We start from the raw sequence: 24,181 nt of genomic DNA on the forward strand, positions 1-24,181 counted from the left end.
ATTTTTGTATTGTAATGACACTGTAAAGTCATTTGCCTTTAATTTTTTGTTTATTTATTCCCTAATATTCTGTTTATTATTTTTAAATGGCAGCTATAAGTAGAAAACAACAAACACGATTCAAAATTTGATTTTTTTTCCCCTCACAGTATACATAAATTGGTTTAAAATGTCTCTAAATTAGTTAATTTATACCATTCTATAGTGAAGTGCTTAAAAAAATGATTTAAAGACAAGAATCGGATCGAAAACAAGGTAAGAAAAGGTCAACTGGCAAAGTTAACAAAGTCTAATCGGAGGTTTGCAGTTAAAAAAATTATGAAAAATACACATTTGTGTGCTGAAAAAGTTTCTGCAGAATTGAACGAAACATTTTATGTTTAATTTTCACCTAAAATTGTTCGTCAAGTTCTCTGATTAGCGGGATCTCTTCATGCAGAAATTTTCTTGTTTGTGAGAAAAACAGTAAGCTTACGCTTTCCGTCGTAAAATCAATGATAAATAAGCTCAAAACGTTTTGGAACAACTTCTTACTTATAGAGGAAAATAAATTCAATATTTTAGGTTAAATTGTTGTATATCTGTCAATAGAAGAAAAAATAAGGAATTTAATCTTAAGAACCTAGTTGGATCACTTAATCAGGACGGTGAAAGTGTTCTTGTGTGAGGGTGCATAAGTGCATCAGGACTTAGAAATTTAGAATTTTTAGAAGAAATAATGAACCATGCTGTTCATTTAAATATTTTAAAACACAATTTTAAACTATTAGCCCAAAATTTGGTAATCGGAAACAAATTTGTTTTTTATCAATATAACGATAAGAAGTTCACGTTTGCGTTTGATGTCTCAAAAATTGTCCTTAAAATTAGAAATATCTCCTAAATTGCCAGAGTTCAACTTAATGTAACATATTTAGAGATATTTGGAGGCTAGATTACAAATATACAGCTCTGAAACGAAAATAGAGCTAGAAACAGTAAAACTCAAAGTGTGGTTGAACACTTACTCAGAAATTGCATAAAAAAAGAAAAAAAAACAATGAAATCTTTTCCCGTTTGTTTAAAAGCTGTTATTGATACTGTGTGATATTCTACTAAATAATAATTTTGTAAAAAGTTAGATTATTTGCTAATATTTTGACATTTTATCAAATTGTACGAAGACTTTTGTGAGATAAAATTTCCGGCACTTTTTGGTTTTTGATTTTTAAAAAATTAAGTTTTAATGTTTGATTAAAAATTTTCATGTAGTTTTGTTAAAAATAGATCATAGATCTTGTAATTAAATACCTATTCTGAAATATTAATTTTAACCAATGCATGGGACCTTTTTCATTGAAAGTTGTAGGTGTACGAACACTTTTGAGAACCACTGTATATATACTAAAGTATTATAGATGCAACACATTAAAAACTCAATTTTTTATTTTCAGGTCGGTTTCTAAAACACCGACGCCAGAAAGCCCAGAGGTCACTGTGTCTTCCAACCACAGTATTTTGCAAGAAGAAACACACAGAAGCAATAATTCGACGTCTTCACTGGATTCCAGTCACATATCCATCGTCACCATTGGAGACGTGGAAGAAGTGAAGGACTCTTCCGTCTGCGTTGAGGGCACCACCACCACTTCCACGGATGTAGACTCTCTGCCTCCCGAAAACGATGAAGTAGTGATCCTCCGGACCCACACTCTCTCTAAATCGGACGTGGTGGTGGTCAGGACCTCGGACTGGATGGATGGACCGTCTCACGACCAGTCTGCCTTCCGGAATGGCGACCGATCTGTATCGGTGAATGCGGTGTGTAGGACGGTTTCTAGTCAGGAAGATCACAAGCAGCCCGTTCAGAATGCTCATCCCGTGAAGCATGCAATGGAGGAGAAGCCAAAGATCCGTGTCAACGTCAACTTGAAGAAGGATTCTTCTTTTCCGTCACCTCCGCATTCTCCTGTGCCCTCGCCTACCAGGCCATCTTCGCGGCCTGCCTCTTCGCCCACCAGGCAGCAACAGGCTTCCCTGGAGAATGGATCGGTCCCTCACATGCCTTCAGAAAACGGAAAAAATACCCTGGGGAAGAAAATCACCAGCGATTCGGAGAGTGTGTCTACGTTGGACAGCGTGGGTAGCAGCGATAAGGAGAACCGAGCCCACGAAGACGACAATCAAGTCACCTTGAGGAAGAAGAAGGTAGATTAATTCCTCCCATTCTTATTGGCAGGGCTTGATTTTTAAGAAGAAAGAAAAATGCACAAGAGCTCTTATTCACAATATGTTGGGTGAATTTGATTTATTTTTGCCAAATAAAAGTTACATTATTTCACAGTAAGTCATATTGATATTCAAATTTAATAGAATGTAAGTCCTTTTTTAAATCGAGGGTTTGTCAAAAAAGAGGACTGGTAAACGTGTCAGAGCCCTATAAGTACAAGATCTCTCTGCAAATTTCTCCCTCCATTTTTTTTTTTTTTTTTTTTGTAACAAAGCAATTTTAATAAATATTATAAGATGAATATGATTTTGCTGTGTTGTGTTTATCAATAAATGTCGTGTGTAGGGGGAACTTGTGCGCCATCTTGGATTCTAGACATTTTTCAGTTGCCATTTCATATATCAAAAACTGTTTACTTGCCAGTAAAACCATGCTTTAATAATTTAAAGATCCTAAAACCTTTGTAATTTTGTTTTTATTGTAGCTGTTATAGACACAGAGATATTTAGTTTCAAATTTCGGGAATGTTGCTCCAGAGTCGGATCTAAAATGAAAAGTGCTATGTAGGCCTTTCGTAAAGACTGGAAAATGAAAAAAAGCAGCAAAAATATTTTCTTATACAAAAGTTTTGGACTTTAAAGTTAATTATCTCCGCACCTCTTTGGGCTACAATAAAAATACCTTTTTATAGGCAATTTTATGCCCTTTAATTCATCAATCCTATTCTTATTATAAAGCAGGATTTGGAACGCTCCTCCATTGCCCAACATTTTTGGTCCTGCAATTAAAATTTCAATTTTCCTTCCGCCAAACCAAAATTATTCATAGTTGTTACAATTTAGATTTTTAAGAATCTTTCTACATCTGGAAAAACTACTTTAGTGGTTAATGGGTTGTCAAGCATGCCCCCTTTCCATAATGTTTGAAATTCTCTCCTTTAAGGAACCTTTTTGTATGTGATGTTTTTCTAACTTACAGAAGTCCTTCTGGTTCTGAAGACGTAACGTTTACAATTCCGGCCACTTCTGGTTTATTTACTTTTTCTTGTCTTGTATTTCTCTTTCACTTGACCATTAGTGCAGACTTTGGTAACCATTCTTTCTTTTATGCACTGATGAAGAGGCTTGTTGTTTATAGTCTTAAAACTGCTGTTTGCTGATTTTTCTTCTCTTCTCTATTGCTTTTATTTGCATTAGTATACATGTTGTCGTATTTTGCTCATTTCTTAGTACAAAAATTTTTTCAACCGTTTTTTCTACATAACAATAAGATATCTTACTGTTGTTCTGAAGCAACAATATATTTTTTTCCGGTCGACCGCCACAGTAGCTTGAACAATTGGCTCAAAAAGAAAATTTAAAAATTTATATCCTCAAACAAAGCTACTTTATCTTAATGCTTTGAGTTTAAATTTTTATACAAGAAATATGAGCATTGATATTGATTAGGGTGTCAAGCACATCCATGCTGAGTAATATATGATATTGCAAAATTTCCCAAATAATAATTGAAAATGATGCAAAATCAGTTTGGGAAATTTTTTTGTGAATACTTGGTGTTGTTGGGAGATTTTGTTGCTACACACTGCTGTTACACATTTTGTGGAAGAGTAATGAATTCTGTATTTATTTTTTAATATGAACCGATGATGGATCATTCTTTATTATTTCCAGGAATATGCAAGCAATGCAAATCAAACAAGTCGCAAACTAAATGGCGTAGCTGGCCACGCAAAAATGTCCCGTCCTAAAACTTTGAAGAAAACCAGAAAATTTATGGTAGACGGCGTTGTAGTCACTACCACAACAAGTAAAATTATTTATGAAGATGATGAACAGACCATCCGAGAAGATCATATCTTGAGGTATAGAATTTTTCCCATTAAATATTTATAGATTATGTTAAATTGATTTTTCTTCACTAACTAATACATTATGGTGTTTTCCCTGGGCATTTTTAGGAGGGCACTGCATCTTTCCCTTTTTTTTTTGCATATCTCAAAGCACCCTTCTTGACTTTTTAAAGTTTAAACAAATTTTTGTTAGAAAAGAAATTTTTTATTTTCAAAAGTTCAAGATTCACAAAGCCTGGTTTTCTTGAAACTTACCTCTCTTCTTTCCCTTATAATTTGATTTGAATATAAATCTGAATGTTCCAAGTTTTTCTCATAATCTGTAAAGCAAAACATTGAATAAAATCATTTTATTAAGTATTTAAAAAAATAATTGCAATAATATTATTTAAGAAACATAATGACTGTTGAAAAATATTTGAGTTTTTTTATATAGTATACAAAAAAGAAAAGAAAAAGCATTCTTTTTGCTATAAAGTTTCTATTTAAATATGCTCTTAAAAGTGTATTTTAGTGGCCTTCATCTGGAAGCACATTAGTCTCTGTTAAGATATTTAATTGCGCACATCTTTATTATTATTTTTTCCTTAAAACTAATTTCATGGTTAGAAGTTGTGTGTTAAATTATGATAGCATGCACCAGAACTTTTCTAACTATCATAAGGTATTTGATACAGTGGGGTGACTCGTAATTGAAGCATTACTTATTGCCAACAAATTAATTATTAGGAAGTTCAGTGAACTATTTATTTCTTAATAGTAAAGTTGATTACAATGTTTACATAAATAAAGTTATAATTATTAAAATATTTCATAGTCTTTAATTACTTGAATTGTTCATACTTTTTAACATTCATGATATTTGGCTCACTTTAGATTTTTGAAATCAGTTTATTTGAAAAGAATAATAGTTTCTTTAAATTATTATTAATTTGATAATAGCATATTCATTTTTTTATTGTTTAAAAAAAATTCAAAGAATAACCAGACTGGTGTAAAAGTTTTGGTTGTGTTCAAAAATACAAAATCTGGTGGAGGTTTTTTTTTTTTAATTTTCCTTTTTTATAGCAAAAAAATAAAAAATAAAATAAAGTAAAAGTCAGTTTTGATATTTTCTGAAATCTATACCACAACAAAAGATTTGATTCTTAACTTAAAAGAAATATATGTAGTAACCAATTGATGTTAAATGAATACTTAATGGCATTGTGCAGTATTAAGAGAAAGGCAGCAATACTTGTAATGAAATTATTTTCCAACTTCATTTCCTCTAAAGCATGTTATTAAAAGTTATTCTTCAACTCTGATACTTATCCTCTTACAATCCTCTTTAATTGTAAACCTAGGGAAATACAATTAAAGGGGGATCTTGTGTATACTGTCAGCCTTGCTTAATCGGGTAACAGATAAACGAATACCCCGCTTATACGAATAAAACCTCCCGGAACCGAATATTTCTCCAATGTTAGAGATCCCCACTTAATCGAATACCCCCCCCCCCCCCCCGATAATCGAATAATATTAATCAGCTTTCGCAAATGTTTTGCTGAGAAAATTTTAGAAAAAATTAAAATTTTAACTCATATTCCATCAAAATGTTTCCACTATTCTAATTTCTGTTGTTGTTGCCATTACAAAAGAAAAAAAAGTAGGTAGGACAGTTGGTAATTAAATTAAATAACACAAAGAAACATACACATCACAGGCGATAATAAATATGAAAGGTAACACACAGGAGACAAGGTTGCATAAAAAAAAGTAGGAAAAGTTTTCCAAAAGAACTTGAAAAACAATCCACTATAATGGAGTTTTTTTAAATATAATGTCTTTTGAGAAAAGGTGCCAAAAGAAAGCATACTAATTATTACTAATTATTAAACTATTTTGTAGATTACTTAGCTTATTTCAAAAACGTGTTAAAAACATTACTCATTTCTTTCGTATACAGGCAATTTGCGATAACTCGAAGTCCAATAACTCGAATATTTCTATGACTCAAAGTTTTTATCAAGTCCCGATCGCTTTGTCTTTAATTCCATGCTAATTATGCTCAACATCTCGAAGTTAACTTCCTCACACTCGAAGTTTTTTCAAAGATGACTTGAAATTTATTTTAAAAAAAAGGGTGCGGGGGGGGGGAGGGGGGAGAAAAGAAAAAAATATATTAATTTGAGTGACTATGAGAGAAAAATTCATTCACGTTCACTAAGAAATCTGCACAATAGACCTCTAAATCAATTGGAATGAACACCAATTGAGCAAATGTGCTATACCGATAAAGAAGTAACAAGTGCGAAAATGAGTATAGCTTGTTTCTTTTTTTGTACTGAACTGTTTTAACTTAGACATGTTGCTGGACTACAAATCTTTTTAGCTGTCAAGTTGCCAAGTCAACCTATTGTACCTTTATTCAAAGGCTGACCTAAGTTAAGATGTGTTCCCCTTCATTCTTTAGTTCGATCATTTCCTGATAAGTTTCAGAGAGAGAGAGACAGTTTTCTTTAGATATCTAAGCGAAAGCTAAAAACCTTGGATTTAGAAAGTAAAGTAAATCTTATTTATAACATTGAATGAAATCTAACAATCAAAAAGAAAGATAATGCATTAAAATATGGCTCCAAAAACTCTGTCAACGATATTAAAAGAGAAACTTCAAAAGCAGTACAAATTCATGAATCCGAATTTGAAACAAATGAAGACATGCACCTTTCCTGAAGTAGAATCAGTTCTATTCAAGTAGTTCTAGCAGTATTGAATTCAAGACAATGCCATTCCAATAAGGAGTAGATGTTTGCTGCGTGAAAAAGCAAAGAACTTGCTATATTACTGAACATAGAAAATCATCACGCCAGTGCTGGATGGCTGGAGATGTTTAGCCTCTTCACGGAGAAACTGCACATTGTGCTTAAAACGTTTTAAGTTCTGCAATTTTGTCTGTTATATGTACAGATTAATTAAAATATTCAATGGTTTTTAAAATTAAAATGTCCAAAACCAAAACTAGCGGTAAGTCGAGCTTCCGATAAGTCGAAGTTTTTCGTTGGTCCCTTTAGATTTGAGTTATCAAGAATTGATTGTAGCTATTAATTTATTATTCTTACGTTGTAAGACAAATGCTGTCAATTTGGAAATTTAAAGCGAATTTCCCCACATAATCAAATACCCCGCTTGATCGAATAATATTTCTTGGAGCCGATGATATTCGATTAAGCGCAGCGGACAGTATAAAAGTATAATAATAAGTAGTGTTTGTTAAACCTCTTATTAATATATAATCATATTTGAGTAATGAGATGTGTTATAAGTTAGTGCTGTGTAAATGAGAAACATGCAAAGTAAAAATATTTTCTTGTAATTTGCTTTTTTAGTTTCTTTGTATAGCTCTAGTAAAATTGTTTTCCTCTATGTCTGCTATAATTCCAAACATAACTTGCTTTTAGAATATATTTATATATTTTCATGCTTGCCTAGGATAAATGCTGCTGTAAATGAGCCTGAAATTTGGGAATCAAAAATCTGGTTATTACTTCATATATTTTGAATATATACATTTCTAAAGTATATCGATAATTTTACATGTGCATGTGTTGCATGAATTATAGTAAATTTGATTAAATCTTTTGTTTTCTTTCTTTAAAGTATACATTATGTTCATGATAGTTAAGCAAGTGCTTGCATAAGTGGAAACTTAACACTGTTGCTTTTAAATTGTGAATAAAAAAACAGTAATTTTTGTAAAAATTCTAAAAATGAAATACATTTTTTAAAAACTTTGTGTTTCTTAAATAATAATAATAATAGCAATTATAAGAAATTAGTAAAAGCTAAAAAGAAATCTAGTTATTTTGATTTGATTCCTTTTATGTTCCAAAATGCAAAAAATCTTTATAAACTGAATATATATATTTTTCAATGATAAAAATGTGTAATAATATTTTTGTTTTTTATTAGTTTCAATGCGTAATTTGCAATTTAGTTGATTGCACATAAATGTCAATAATAACAAATTCAGAGAATTGAAGGAAAAAAAAAAGACAATTTTTTCTTGATAATCTAGAGATATAGTAAAATTGAAGAATTTTTCATAACTAAAGAAATTGACTGCCTGAACTTTAAAATTGTTCTTTTGTATTAATAAAGTACCTTAACCACAACCATCAACCATTCTTTAATAAAATATTTAAATAGTTTTTGTTTTAACACACACATTTTTTAGTTGGCATTCTGCACTAATTAATATTGATTTGTTTCTTATTATTTTTGAATAGTATTCTATCTTATAACTGAAATATAATTTCTCTAAATTGAAATTAAAAGCTCTAAACTATTTTTTTATCTAAAATATCCCCACTTAAAAGATAAATTTAAAAATTTTCATGTTATTAATTGCACCTTGAAAGAAGAAAAAGAAAGCTCTGTTTTATTATCTTAATAAATGAATTTCTGATTAGTTTTTAGGAAATTGTAATAAGTTTATGCAATTATAAATTGCTCTGTATGTTTCTAAAATGAAGTGATTATTTTTCTTTTTTAGGAAGCAAGAGCTTAGAGAATTGAAAATGCTTCAAAAACAAGAGACCAAGCAGTTTCAAGATTTAGCACTAAAAGCTCAATTTAATAGGGAACAGCAAGAAAAGAAATTTGAGCAAGAAATGATGGTAAAATAAATGTTTTCAGTAATTTGTCTTAAAAAGAAAAGAAAAAAAAACTTTAATGTAGAGCTCATTAAAACTATCATATGAATGTTTTATTTTTATTGATATTAGTAGATTTATTTTTCTGGCTGATGGAAATTATTGTTTTAATTTTTATCTTTATATGTTTAATAAGCGTATTTCTATAAAAATTTGAGTTAAAAAAACTGACCAGCTGTGGGCTTTGCTAGAGCGGTTCTCGTCTATTTTTCAATTCCTTGTGGAGATCAAGTAATCTCATAAAACTATTTACTGCACTGAAAATAACTGCCTCCGGCAAGCGAGACATCAATAATATTATTAAAGTAGTAATCATTTCTGGTTTCAAGATTTCATCAGCCTATATTTTAAATTGCTCTAGTCATTGACGCCTGGTTCTGCCTTTTGCCCAGAAATGTAGCCTATCTAAGTACTCCATTTCAATAAATTCAAACTACTAGAGCATGTCCCCTCTGATTTTCCATTCCTCAAAATTGTACTTATTAAGCTTTTTAAGTCTGAATCCTGATCTAAATTTATGGGTCCACTTACCTACTAGCAACCTTACAATCCCCAATAAGACTTTATTTAAGGAGACCTAAGCTAAATAGCATACCCCAAATCAGGTTTTACGAACTTCTGTATAATAGTAGCAATGGTAAATGGTAGTTCTTAGAAATTTTCATAGTTTCTTTTTTGAATTTGTTTTAAAAAATCAGAATATGTTTTCAATATTATTTTGCATAAAAAGAATTTCTTATTTTTTCACTTCTTTTAGGAGAGAAAAAATATCGACATATAATATTCATATTTTCCTTCATTCTGTTTTGTTATCATATGTGACATTCATAAATGTGCTATTTATAACCTGTCTTAAATATTACATTAAAGTTGTCAAAATCCTACGTACAAATTATTTAATGTATTTGATTTGTAAATGACGAAAAGATTTTGAAATCTTTTCCAAAACTTCATGAAAGCGATTAGGTTTTTAATCATGATTTAAATCTAATATCATGAAGAAATTTTGTTTGTCCATTCATATTTGAGGCAGTGAGAGGCAGAGGAATGTAAGTGGCAAAATTAAGTTTGAAGATAACCAGTACACACAGTAGGTGACCCTCTTTTCTGTCTTGGGGCAAGGGATAGTACTAGTATCTCTGGTATGTGCTGCTATAAAGCATGATTTAGAAAACAATTTTAATGAAAGTCTACCTAGGACCTTATCTTTAAACGCCTTTTACTCAAAACTTGAAAATGTCGACTTACATCTCTTTACTTCTCACTGCCTCATTTGCGAACTTAATTTCTTGTACAATAAGGGTAATACTTTAAACTCACTTTGTTGAAGTGTTTGGCTGTTTTCTGCTGAAAACAGTAGGACATGTTTATAAATCCAAGTAAGCTTGTATTTTCCTTTTTTAAACTGTTGATCTTTTTTTTTTCTTTTCTTGTCTAGTTCCTTTTTGCTGTTATTAATTTCTCAGATGAATTTTGAATTTGATTAATATTCTAAGTAGGAAATCATTGGTTGAGTTTAAATTTCTTTTATTCATAGCTTTTTATTTTCTATTTATTTCAACAGATTCTTATCAGGAATTATGATAACGATTTAGAAGCTCTCAATAGACAACAAAAGCAGTTAGTTGAGAAAGCTGAGCAACAACAGGACTTGGATCTTAAATTCAATTCAAAGAAAATAAGAGGAGACCAAGTAAAATGATCCCTTGTTTCACTTTGAATGTTTCATATTTATGCCTGTATGTTATATTTCTTTATTGTGTAAAAATTTCATAACGTGGACATGCTGCAGAAACTGAGGTCAGAAAAATATATTTAAGTTAATATAGCAAATTATATATGTTTAGCCTTTAAAAAATGCTGTCAGTTCTATATACCTTCTTATTTTATTAATAAACGATTTAATTTTTTGAAAATGTTTGTGATTCTAATTATTCTGACAGTTAAATTCTGCTTGGTTAAGAATAATTTTATACAAAATTAAAACGGAAACAAAACAAAATATAGTCCTGAAATAAAAATGTTTAACAATTGGATAAATAAATTAAAGTAGCAATTCAATGAATAAAAGAATAAACTTATTTTTTTAATTGGAATTTAAACTAATTTGTAACAAAAATTAGAAATGAATAATAATTGCTATGATTGCTTCTGAGTTTTTCATTTCAATGAAATAAAACTAAATCTATTCATAATGAACAATCACATATTATTTTTTTATCTCACTTCTTAACTTTAAATATTTGTATCTTTGACTAAATTAACAATTTTTTTCAAAGGTAAGCCCGAGTTATCTGGCATGCCGCAAAATTCAAATTTGCATGTTGTTGTTCAACCTCTCTTATTTCTGGCATGCTGGCTAATGTGAGGTAATGCAATAAAAAAAAATATAATTTAGTACATATAGTTCAATCCATAAGTCTCAAATTTCATGAAAATGAAGGAAATTTTGAACTGAGAAGGCTTTAAGAAACAGAAGCTTTGAATAAGTTATCAAACTGGATAATTAAAACTAAAGTAAATCTGTTTGAATTCACAACAGTGTTTGAAAATTTTGTCTTGAAAATGTAGATGATTATTTTTAATGACATTTTTCTTAAATCTAAAATTTAAAAATTTTCAAGTCTATGGTAGCAAAATACAAAAAATTTAAAGTATTGTTCTTAAGGGGAAAAGAACAGATGTAACTTGATTACCTCTCAACTGAAAATTAGATCTGTGTGTGATTCCAAATGTTCATTAATATTTTAAACATCTGTATAGTTTTAGTTGACTAAAAAATTATTCGGAGGGGAAAAATATGTGCCATAGTGCATCAAATTCAAATCCTTGATTCATCTCAATACAATAAAAACTACAACAAAAAAATTAACTTTTTTCTCGTTTTGCCACCGAGCATGATGCCTCAGGTTCTAAAACAGTATGGAATTCTATTGCAGGTTTGGTTCCCTTTAAAAATGTCAATCAAATTTAAAACTGAATTCTTTAGTAATTTTGTATGTGATACTCATATTCTTTTAAATATTTCTAGTTGTCTGTTTTGCATGAATTTCCTCCCCCCCCCCTTTTTAGGAGTTTAATGCTAGGGTAGTTTGAAACTCAGTGTTAGCATGCTTTTCATTTAAACCTTCGTACACAGGGCAAGGGCGCCCATATACAAAATTGTAAGAGGGGGGGGGGGGCTCAGCTATTTCCCCATGGAAACTGATTTTAGTACAGATTAGAGTTATTAAAATGTGATGTTTTTAATAACTTATTCATTAACGGCTGGAGAAAATACTTGATTCGTAGTTGGTATACTGCATATTGGCATATAAACCAAATATTTGGTTTGGGAGAGTTCTTCAATATTCATCAACCTAATGGTAAACAAACTTAGAACTTCGAAAATTCCCAAAGAATTTTTTTTTTAATGCAATGAATGAAAGTATCAGTATAATTGTACCATATCACAATATTAATTAAAATTCTTACTTATAAATTTTATCACATCTAAATTAATTTTAATGTTTGAAAAAACGCTCAGACCTTAAATTTAAATTTTGTTGCTTTTCAATGTTTATTAAATCTTCTGACACATTACATTAGCTTTACTATTATAAACAAATATGACACAATAACCAGTAAAAATCCATAATGTTCATTAGTAATAAATATAAAACATTAATTTACTACTAGTTTACATTAACTGTTATTTTTTTTACTTCAAATCATGGATGTAGTAACCTCCAAACATAAAATATCCTGTTAAAGTTTTTTTTTTAAAAAAGAAAAGCCCTTGGATTTTAAATTTTATAGCATTTTAATTTCTAATTTTTACACCAGATGAAACAATGAATATTGATTTAAAAAGACAACCTATTTAAAATGAATCTTTGTAACCAAAGTGTAATTTACACTTCATAACAAAAAGAAAGCATCTGACAATGTTTCGAATTTCATTTCACAATAGGGAAGTTGCAACCTATTAAATGTTCATATTTTGGCAATTGGATATTGTTAATTGACCCTCAAAACTATAAAATTCACCATCGCCGAATTTCAAAACACCGTGGTTGATTTTTAATGAATTTTTAAAAATCCACGCGCAAAAGCGCGCGCTTCTGAAACGTCACGAGCCTATGTCAGAGGGCGCGAATGGGCAGCCTTCCGCCGAAGATCCCTTGTTTTCGCTAGGAACATTTTGAGCGCGCTGATATTTTTATTTTTTAGAAATTCAATAATCCTTTTGAACACACTATGGAGGCCGGATTCCTTAAAGCACAATCTAAATAATCTTCCTCAAGTAACACCAATGAGATATTCGAATATTTTCGAGAGGATGAGAGGTTTAATGTTCCAGAAACGCGAGGAGTTAAATGCGAGGAGAAAGCCTTTTATGTTTCGTCTTCGAAGTCGAATGCGTGACCTTCGCTTCTCCTCTATCGGAAGAGGGGATGACGTCACTTCCTATGCCATTTGACGTCACAAGAGCTTGAACTTTAAAAATTAATTTAAAAAAAACTACTTATCGTATCGCAAAAATGTTTTCACCTATGATGTTCATACATGTTACTCTATCATATAAAAATAAAATTGAAAAATCGAAAACTTCCCTATTTTGTTGATAGAATTGTGTATAAGTTACCGAAGAGTAACAGCAAATCACATCAAGAAATTGTAATTTGAAATGATTTTTTAGGCAACTCCCGTTTGTATTTACAAAGTAAGATAAGTGCAGCATTATTTATGACACACTATGTTACCATCATTATCTATTATTGAATCATATATTATGGAAGAAATTAATTATCCATTTATGCTGAATTCGCTAGGAATCTCCTTCTTATGTGCATTTATAGTGCAGTTGAAGGCTACACAAGACACCATAAAGTGGGAATCCGTTTGAAATTCAATAAAAAAGTTCGACAATTTCAGTATCTGAAACATTGCATTCAGTTTTACAATACACTCAAGATGGCCGGTTACGGTTATCGCTTCCTGAAATTCCTTCTGTGCTTCATCCTGCTATTCTTACATCCATGAAAAATACAAAATTTAACTCTTTATACGAGCCCCAGGTCCCTTAACTTATATTTAGGGAAAAAAATCTCCATTAAAAATTAATTCCAATACAAAAAGTGTAAAATTAGTACGACTAAGATTCTTGCAGCTATGAAATGCAATATTTACGCTCACTGTCCATAACACCTTTCGGGCAGGGTTGGGTTTTGGACTGTCCAAAACTGGTTTAGGACAAGGAAAGTTGGTTTTGACCTTCCAAAACTGTCTAAAACTGTCCAAAAGTGATTTAAATAGTTTTTTAATTCTTTTTTAAAAAGTTCTTTTGCAAATTAAACATGATAGAAACAGAAAAATATCCTGTTTTGGAAGCAGACTGATGCATCAGACAGAACAAGATATTTTTCTTTTTCTATCATATTTCATTTGCAAAAGAACTTTTTAAAAGAGAATTAAAAATCTATTTCTGACTAATAACAGTTGCAAAATCGGATTTCACAGAATTCACCATTCTTTATTTATTGTAGAACGAGATTTTCTCGCCAATGACAAACAGTATTTTAAGCTCCTTTTTTTACGCTTATCTGAAAGAACACCATCAGAAAGAAAAAAACAGTTTAAGAGGAAAAAATGTGTTCTTTCTAATAGTACCAACAAAAAAGAAGATGCAAGGTGACAAACTTGAGCTATAGCGCATTAAAAATAGGCTATTTTTCATGTGAACGATTTAGACTGCCACTTTGGATGCTAATATTTTTTAAAAAATAAATGTTTGCACTCTGCAAATGTAACCCATTAAAAACATGCATATTGACAATCGAATTACAAAGTACAAGCTTTTGAATCCTTTTCGTTCAGAATTTATGACATTCTAAAATCCAGGAAAAAGTTTCTCCACTTCGTTTTTCTTGCTATTTTGCATGCGTGCTACACAAAAGTTAATGAACTCAAACTCATAAAAATACTAGAATGTATTGAGAACCGAAAGTACTTTGAGCTCCTATAATTTCAGGCTTTCAGTGTGATAAAATTTTCTGTAAACTTAGTCTAAACTTTGCAATTTGGCACAAAAAGTTGATCCGCCATTTCGTATCATATTCTTCGGAGATCCTAGATCCTCAGGATCTGGATCTAGGAAACTGAATATTTGCATAGGTTAGTTTTCAAAGGCATCTCTATGCCTCTATAAAATTTCATCCAAATCGGAGATGGTCGAGTGGGGACCCCTAGGTCACTTGACATGGAATGGCTCTTTTGGACAGTTTTGGACACTAGGGTTTTGGACAGGATGGTAAAAACCAGGGTTTTTACCGTAGTGTCCAAAACCTTGTCAAACCTGCTTTTGGGGGAAAATATAGAGGTTAAAATTATATGTGTGTATAAAGTGAGAGTTTTTCAAATTGTTCAAGGTTTTGCAATGTGTTTTTGCGTATCACGGCATAACATTTGCATTTATTTTTTAATAGCAATGAAACATGTAAATACCTTTTTTTTTACATTGACAACCTGTCTTTCTTCTGAAAGGGCCAGTAATTTTGAATCTCATCTTCTGTATGGTCCCTTAAAACTTTCAGTCTTGAGTTTGAATATTTTTGAACTGGAAATATGCATCTAGGACTAACAAGTGCAAAAATAAAGGTCTTGCAGGTTAAAACGGAACATCTTGTATATCATAGCCTGTCATAAATATTTTACTATGATTCAAAAAGGGGAGAAATATTGCTGTATTGCTAGTTTTATGAATTTCTGCTGCTGAATGTTCTTAAATAATCACTAAAAAAGTCCTACCCTCTCTTTTCTACTTTTATTTTATTACACACTGCAATATGTTGTATAATAAATATCGCTCTTTTATTTTTGAGCTTCAAAAAGGTAATTGTGTTACTGCTTTTAAGATTTTCTTTTGATTCACTTTTCATTATTAAGGAAAGAGAAATCAAAAACTTCCGAGAAACACTGAAAAATGAGTTCAAATTCCTGAAGCAAGAAATTGATGTGCTGCCCAAGGATAAAAGAAAAGATGTTCTTCGCGTGAAACGTGAGCAAATGGAAATGGACCATGCAGAAAGGGTAATTGACATTTTCATAAGTATATTGCTGCAAAAAATATGATGTCACATTTTTTGTTACCCCATCCCTCTTTCTTTTTTCACAATTTTATGATCCCCCCCACCCTCATAGTTTCTCATTGGGATATAACCAAAGTACTATGAAGCTTTTACATTGAGTATTGCAGAAAATATTTGATGACACACAGTTCTACAGTTTTTTTCTGCATAAAAAAGAAATGTGTAACTTACTGATGCTTATTGAAAAGAGAGGAAGGGGGAAGGGAATTAATGGGATTGTTCATAGGTATTTATTATTCTGAAATAAAATCAACAAATTTTTAATTTTCGGTGCATTTTTTTTTCCAAATATATTTTACTTTGTCTCTTAGTTTTCAATTTATGCATTAAACTTTAATTTACCTTATTGATAATTCAATGCAATATGTCCACATTTGATCAATGTAAAAGAAAGCTTCAAATCGATATGCTCCTATTTTGATATCTAAAACTGTTAAGATGGTTATAAAATTGTGAAATTCACCTGTACAAACCTATAGACAAAAATTTTGTTTATTTATTTTTTAAACAATGCTTGTCTTACTAAATTGCACTTATTTACTTAACGTGGCATTTGGTACAGTCAAATAACTTGCAGCCAACAGCAATTATTAAATTATTTTTGAATCTTAACAGTTTGTGCAATATTTTTTTCAAATTACTCATTCCTTTCACATTTCTTACCAATTTATTTATTCTTTTTTCTTTAACTTTCGATATTAAAAATTAATTATGACATCTAATAAGTATTTAATAGCACAATTTATTTTCGTAAAGATTTGTAACGTTTATGTACAACATTTTTGCTTTTTATTTTATCTCGTGCTATGTAAGTATTGAACAATGTTTTTAAATTTTAAAACTGGTTTTGTGATGTGATTTTGCAATGATCCTCTTATTATTATGTTAAAAAATTAATAGTCTTAAAGTTTCTGTTTAAAAAAAAGTACTTGGAGGTAAAAAATTGGAATTTCCATTTGATGCAGTTTTATAATTTAATTGTAAATTTTCTTAAACTTCAAAATGTTTGAAAATATTGCATTAATATGTGCTTAGTTTTAACAAGGGCGGATACAGACTACTATTTTAGGTGGGGGGGGGGTCATTCTTCAGCATGACCTCCCGCCCCCTCCATGGATGTGTCTACGGTATTAGGTACGAAACATTGCTGAAACTGCTTGGGTTTCAGAAAAAAAAACATCAAATCAACCAGGAATGAGGCACCTAATAGGGCATTGGCATTACAAAGTAATTTCATAAGCAATGAAAAGTTGTATTCCAAATATTTATTTTCAAAATTAATTGAGGAATTGAAAAGGCTACTGAAATTGTTTACATTTTATTCATAAAGTGTTTGAATGCAATCTGGACGGATACTATTGTCAAGGGCTTGGGGGGGGGGGGGGGGGTCATGACCCCCATGCCCCTCCCCATATATCCACCACTGAGTTTTAAACCTATATTTGCCTTTATATTGATAAATAAAACATAATTGAATGTTTCAGGAAAGAGTTTTCATTGAAAGGTTAAATGAGAAACATGACCTATCAATGAAGAGGTTAAGCGATAGTCACAGGGAAAAAATTGCTCTACTTGAGAGACAGTTTCTTCAGCAAAAGCAGCAGCTTTTAAGAGGTATGTACTTTTAGGTAAAACTTCAGAAAAATGTTTTAAAGTTGGAATTTCCTAGTTTGTGCCATTTAAAATGGGTGAAATTGTTAAAAATATAGTTTCATTTTTATTCTAATTGTAAATTATCAAAAGTACTAGCTTTTTTCATTGTTATTTTTAAGTTGTGTTATAAGCTGACAAATACTTTTTTTAAAGTGATTTTTGTTTTTAAAAAGGTTTCATTTGAACGTTTAAATCACACTTAGTTTCCAATAGGTAACCTGTAATTTTTAGGAAATTTTGATCAGAAAATTTACGGAGAAAGTCAAGAAAAATATTAAGTAGGATTTCATGTTCTTTACTCACTTGCATCGAGACCAGTACAGTAAAGCATCGTTCTTTCAATGAACTGAAAGGAACTTACATGTAAATGAAAATGACGTATAATCGAAATGTTGACAAATCACTTTGATTTTTATTAATATAACAATGCTAATTCAATGTTGTGCAATGTTGTGCAAATATAATAGTTGTAAGTTTCTGATAAATTTTTTTAATGTATATCCAATATAAGTTAATCTGCAATAGTCTTATACTAAAGATAAAAATTCAAGCTTTAAGTAACAGTTTTCTGTGACCTTTATTGCACTCAAAATCCAGGGCCCAGGTTAAGCATTCCCCCACCTTGGGAATTCACCACCCTTCCCCAAATTTTGCTGAATAATGATATTTTTGCCAAATCGTCAGACAAAATTTGCCGCAAGAAAGGGAAATTTTGGGAGTCATTGTGATCTCCCATCGGGGCTCCCCTGAGTCTGCTCCCCCCCCCTTTCATGTTAAGCTAGATACTCCCATGATGTAGGCATTTAATTTTTAAGAACATTTCAATAGTTTTATGATGTTGTAATTGCTTTTCTGCTTTGTGAAATGAATTAAGTTGAAATCTTTATCCACTAGTGCTTTGACAAATGAAATAAGCTTTTTTTTTCTTCTCTCTATTTGACCTTCCATACTTGAGAGAATAATCCACTCAATTAAGACCAAGAAAGTTAACAACGCAGAATTTTTTTTAATTTTAAGAGGAGGAAAACAATGTTAACCAATATTTCCTGACATATAAATGATGCATTTTTGCATTAAAAAGAATAGGATTTATTCAGGATTTTTAGAAAATAACATATGAATCCAAAAGACTTAGAAACAATATTTTAGTGGTATTTCATGTAGTGTGAATGCTAATGTTTATCTTATGAAATGAAATTATGTTAAATTTCTATTTTAATCTAGCTCGAGAAGCAGCCATTTGGGAGCTTGAAGAACGGCATCTACATGAGAAACACCAGTTGGCTAAGCGACAGTTAAAAGATTTGTTTTTCCTACAAAGGCACCAAATGTTAGTCAGGCATGAAAAGGTTGGTGTATTATTTTTATATTGTTACTTTTAATTAATATAGTTTAGTTGGTTGCAAAAAATTAAAAAAAAATTTGTTTCTACACCTGGAGTAAATTTAAAGCCCTGTTTGTATTGCATTTTTGGATACATATATCACGATTTTGCTGTTTCTTGACGTGTGTGATGTAACTAAGGTCTCCTCTGCTGTATAATATTTGTTATTGAACTAAATTACGAAAGTTTAACCTGTGTATCTATCTGTGGTACCATAGTTCCTTAATGGATAAACCAATTTTTGATAATTTTTGTTCAAAAGGTGACTTGAGAGTGTTATCAGCTGGGTTTCTTCTCTTTACAATTTTAATTACTGGAAATATTGATTCAAAGCCGTAAAAATTAGCACTTTTTTGCAATTGTGGTAGTAAAAGCTTATTTGCATGTTTAAAATATTAGTACCAAAAGAAAGTATTTTTCTGAATCTGAAATATTTTGTTTCGAAGTTCCAAGTTATTAAGAACAGGAATTTATCTAAGTTTAATAATTACCTTTTATCTAAAATTTAAGCATGACTCCAAGCCTAAATTCACTCAATTGGTAACGATTTCATCGTTGACGGAGAGAAAGCTTAGTGCTTTAAATTGTTTATCTGTTACCATTTTGTATTCGTCAATGATTAAAGTACTTGTAATTGGTTTTAGTATGTAAAATCAAGGCTTTAAGATGTATTTTCAATTTTCTGTTTTGATTCTGCTTTTGTGACTTGTAAAACTTAGGAACTGTGATTATCTTTCCTTTTCAGTGTTTTTCCACGTTATCTAGCAGGGCTGTAACCAGACTTTTGTTTTGGAGGAGGTTTTACCAAACACATTCTTTGAAAAATTTATATGGTCTATCAAATTTGGTTTAATGTGTATTCTATTGTGATTTTTGTTAAAATAGATTATCTAAATGGAAGTAGAGGATGTTCTTACAAAACACCATATTGTGACATAATAAATTAATATAAATGAATTTCCCTATAACCACCATAAACTACCATAAACACACAATGAGTTTGTACAATTTTTCAGTCATACTAATTTCATTACACAAATAAAATTGAAATAATAATTACAATATTATTTTTGTCACTAAAAAAATTAATTAAAAAATTAAAATAAATAAATATTGGAAAGCATTTCTCTGTTTGAAAAATTTCGGAGGGGGTTTGAACCTTATAAGCCACCCCCTTGCATACAGCCCTGTTATCAAGAAAATATTAAACTGTATTTAAATTTTGTGTGCCCTCTGGCCCATGATGTACATTTTAATAGGAAATGATGCCATTAGGGGCAGTTTTTGTTTTTTTTTTTTAATTTTTAATGTAAAATTAGCTCTTGTTAAGAATATTTGACTTCAAAAGAAACTGTGGAAGGCCCATTGCCAACACGATTAGAATATCAGCTTTCGAAGTTTTAGCTAACAAAATTATTTGGCGGCACTTCAGCTGTGGCAAACCAAACCTGGCAGCATTTGTATGGTGTGATCAGGATCTTCGCCCTGACTATAGAAGTATCATTGTATCATCTTGTCATACTGAAATAACTATTTGGAAGTGACTATTGAATGGTGATTTAAAGTTGTTTGACATTGCATTGCTCATCCAAAATTATAATTCTTTGCATACAATAAATTACAGAAGTCTGGGGATGCTGGTGAAGAGAAATTTTAAACATTTAGAGAGCTTATTTTTCTTGTTCATATCTGCACTGTTTTTGTTAAAATGTTTTATTGTGCATCTCATTTCTCACACATTTTAATGTGATCCTGAATGGAAGGATCAATTTGAACCGTGTTAGTAAATGGCTTTTATAATTATTATTTCTTATTTTTGGATTATTCTATAATACAGTATATAGTGTTCTTTAGTTTTATGCCAATAAATGTAATAACACTATTGAAATATGAGTAGGGAAGTTAAAAATAGAGGAGTTGTTGATCAAAGTAATCCAAATGACTCTTTCTTTAGGATTTGTTAATGGGACATTTTCTTCAGTCAAAAGTACTACTTTTAGTTACTGAAATTAATAGAATAAGCAAAGGAAAAAAACATAAATAAAATAACATGGAGCCAAAAAATACTTTTATTTTCCCAATATTTAATTTGCAATTACTTTTTTTAAATGTCTGATTTCTAAAACAAATTGTTTCATTATATGACATCACATGTGAAGACAGCCATCTTGAATCAGAGCATGTGGTTGTCTTTTTGGGCAAGATATCGCCCTTTTGGTGATTTTTTTCTGCAAGCAATTATCAGCAGAATGAGAATTGTTTAGTAAAATAAAATATTCATTTGGTGAAGTTTGACAATATCCTGGAACTTGATTCTGATATTCCAAGCAACTTGTTCACTTGTAACATCAGCAGCAAAAATGAAATCAGCGATTGAACCTCTTTTAAGATTTTTTTTTATGGAATGAAATAAGTCAAAATTAATTACCCCTTGTTTTCGACCGTGCTCTTTGATAGTACAGTAAAATTAGGCTAAAAAATGGCCAAACCCAAACATCCAAAAAAAAAAAGGTGAAACCTGTTGCAAATTACTTCTTACCCTTCCAGCATGAAGGGGTAAAAAGTCCCAGCACTTTGCGGGTCGGGTTTTGGGGGGAAGGGGGGGGGACGAAATAATCCTCTATTTAAATAAAAATAATTTCTATTGCTTAAAAAAAATTCTCAAACCTCGCAGAAGCCACTCTAAAATAGTAAAATAATAAACTCTCACAGAAAAAAAATTCTAATTAACAGGGGTGTACCTGCAGGGGGGGTGAATGGGGGGGGGGGTTATGGAGCAGCTTTGCGTCATTGGAATTTTTAAGGCAGTTTTTTCAAGGGGTATTTCTTTCTTTTTTGAGGACTTTTATTCTGGATGGATAGTCCGTCACACTTAAGTGGTGCGCCATCGCTTTTATTGGGGGGGGGGACCCTGAATTTACATTCTAAAATCAACTATTGCAGTGAAATTCACGAAAAAATTTCCCTGATTTAAACTTTTTCGAAGCACAAAATACCACACAATGATATGGTAATGTAAGAATGATAATTCTAAAAGATCTAAGCGAGCTCAGTAACCAAATTATTTGCGACTGGAGTTATTAAACTGTTTAGAGCGCTGGAAAACAAAATTCCTGTGCAGCATAAAAAAAGTCCAAATTGACCAAAGTTTCCCTTCTTCTTCTTGATTAACAAACTTCAACTATTCTACAATCTTTTGCCATCACCGTAAGGGGGGACAAACCGAAATTGCCAATAGTGAGACGGGCAATGCTGCAATTCTGCACCTTCTAAGTCGGTGGGGGTTCTCATTTGCAAACACCGAGCTACCTCTCTTTTACGCAGCTGGTTATATGAATTATGCTAAATATGCGGACATATACTTGCAACACTATCTCAAACTTTTGAGTGCATTATGCGATAAAAAAAATTTGATCACATCAAACATCAGCTATCCAACGATCTAACGCAGTGACAAATTCAGGTGGTCTAGAACCTGTAGTGATTCAACGATAGAACAAGTCTTGATGAGAGCAATGAGCAATACAACAATAGAATGCTAAATATTTACACCTTTTGACTCCCAATTAGGAAATCACAATAGCCCCCAGAAGTTTCTTTCCTTTTAAATTGGTAGTGGTATTGCTAGCTGACGATAAGGTGAGTTGCGATGAGACCTTTAACGTTCGGGTAGTAACATCAAAGGATATTGAAGTCAAACAATTTTGTGGCATTTCTTTGTAAAGGAGGTAAACAGTTATGTCTTTAGCTTCTGTTACGAGAGTAGTTACTATCTGTAAAGATGTGTAAGCCCAAACCATCTATTACACCGAATGGTATGACCATTAAAGATGGAATAACAAATTGTTAAAAACTTCTGGTACGAGTTATGCGCTGATCCTCCATCAGTATTCGATGAATCTGGTTTCAGAAGGAAAGAAATCTTGTATCGTTAAAGTGCTATTATCTGAAGCAAAAGGTTCATCCACCATCACAGAACGAACAGCTGGTGTCATATATGAGGCAGTGAGAAGCAAAGGGATGTAAGTGGACATTTTCAAGTTTAGAATAAAACGCGTTTAAAGATAAGATCCTAGGTAGGCTTTCATTGATTTTCTTTTCTAAATCATGCTGTATAGAAGCAACTACCAGGTCTACTAGTACCTTCTCTTGCCTCAAGATAGAGGAGAGGTTCACCAACCATTTGTACTGGTTATCTTCAAATTTTTAATTTTGCCACTTGCATCCCTTTGCTTCTCACTGCCTCATATGTAATAGATGGAAGATACCTGCTTGATGATATTTTTGGTAATGATCTGTGAGCTTCAAAGAAATATGACAGCAATGCAGTGTATATGTAATTTGTAAGTATGGGAAAGCTAGTGTCATTTTTGATGGGTGCAAAGAAAGCACCACAGAAATATAATCTGCGTCCTATTACAACAGCCTAGCCTTCTGCTCTAGAAGACTTTCTGCGTCTCAAATCTTGTGGTTGCTCTGAGGAGTTCATTGGATATAGAGAATGTTTGAAAAGTCTGAAAGTGCTGAAGTGCTCAATTATATGCACAAACTGTGTTAGACATAGCTGCAACAATAACGATTTTGATGAGGATCTAGATTCCAAAAAACATCTTGATAACGAAGACTTTTTGTTACAAGCTTAGGAGAAATCATTTGAATGAAAAAAACAGATCAGCGTAATTTCTCTGGCCATTTAATCAAATGTGCACCATTAGATGGGGTGGGGGGGAAGGATAATATTTTAGAAAAAAATTTCGTTTTGGGAGGTGAGCTATTGTTCTTATGGAGTGGGCAATCCTGATTTAATGCATTTTTGATTTGCATGAAATACTTCTACTTGAAAGAAAAGGGGGGGGGGTGAGGATGTATTTTATTTGGTGGAGGGGGGGTGGGTGCTGTAGCTTTGAGAGGAGGTGCACCATCGATCTTGGAAGATGGACACATTCGATTTCTAACTTTAACTTAGCATAAAATAATGTTTCCATATGAAATGTATGGAGGGGGATTCGGGGGTACTGCTTCGTTTTACGGGGATAGGGGGGCTTTGTAGCATTGGTGGGTTATGTCATCCCTCTTGGGGGTCAAACACCTTTAATGTCATGCTTTTAAATTCAGTAAAACATAATATTCTCACTTTAAATTTACTCCAAAAATTCTGGAAAAATACCCAAAACGGCAATTTTTAGATGCCCCCCATTCCAAAACCCGACGCACAATGGGGTGGGACTTTTTACCTGTTCTTATTGGGAGGGTAATAAA

General features: G+C 31.4%; 1 protein-coding gene across 1 annotated transcript in view; it reads left to right on the top strand.

Moving 5' to 3' along the window:
* LOC129224172 (serine/threonine-protein kinase 10-like) overlaps nucleotides 1-24,181 on the top strand; it is a 135,490-nt gene that overhangs the window by 98,289 nt on the left and 13,020 nt on the right. The window contains exons 14-20 of the mRNA XM_054858589.1: nucleotides 1,434-2,187; nucleotides 3,883-4,073; nucleotides 8,596-8,719; nucleotides 10,320-10,448; nucleotides 15,683-15,826; nucleotides 17,370-17,499; nucleotides 18,763-18,887. Coding sequence (XP_054714564.1) covers nucleotides 1,434-2,187; nucleotides 3,883-4,073; nucleotides 8,596-8,719; nucleotides 10,320-10,448; nucleotides 15,683-15,826; nucleotides 17,370-17,499; nucleotides 18,763-18,887 — 1,597 coding nt within the window. The remainder of the gene's footprint in view (nucleotides 1-1,433; nucleotides 2,188-3,882; nucleotides 4,074-8,595; nucleotides 8,720-10,319; nucleotides 10,449-15,682; nucleotides 15,827-17,369; nucleotides 17,500-18,762; nucleotides 18,888-24,181) is intronic.

Source organism: Uloborus diversus, chromosome 6 (genome assembly GCF_026930045.1).
Source record: "Uloborus diversus isolate 005 chromosome 6, Udiv.v.3.1, whole genome shotgun sequence".
Lineage (NCBI taxonomy): Eukaryota > Metazoa > Arthropoda > Arachnida > Araneae > Uloboridae > Uloborus > Uloborus diversus.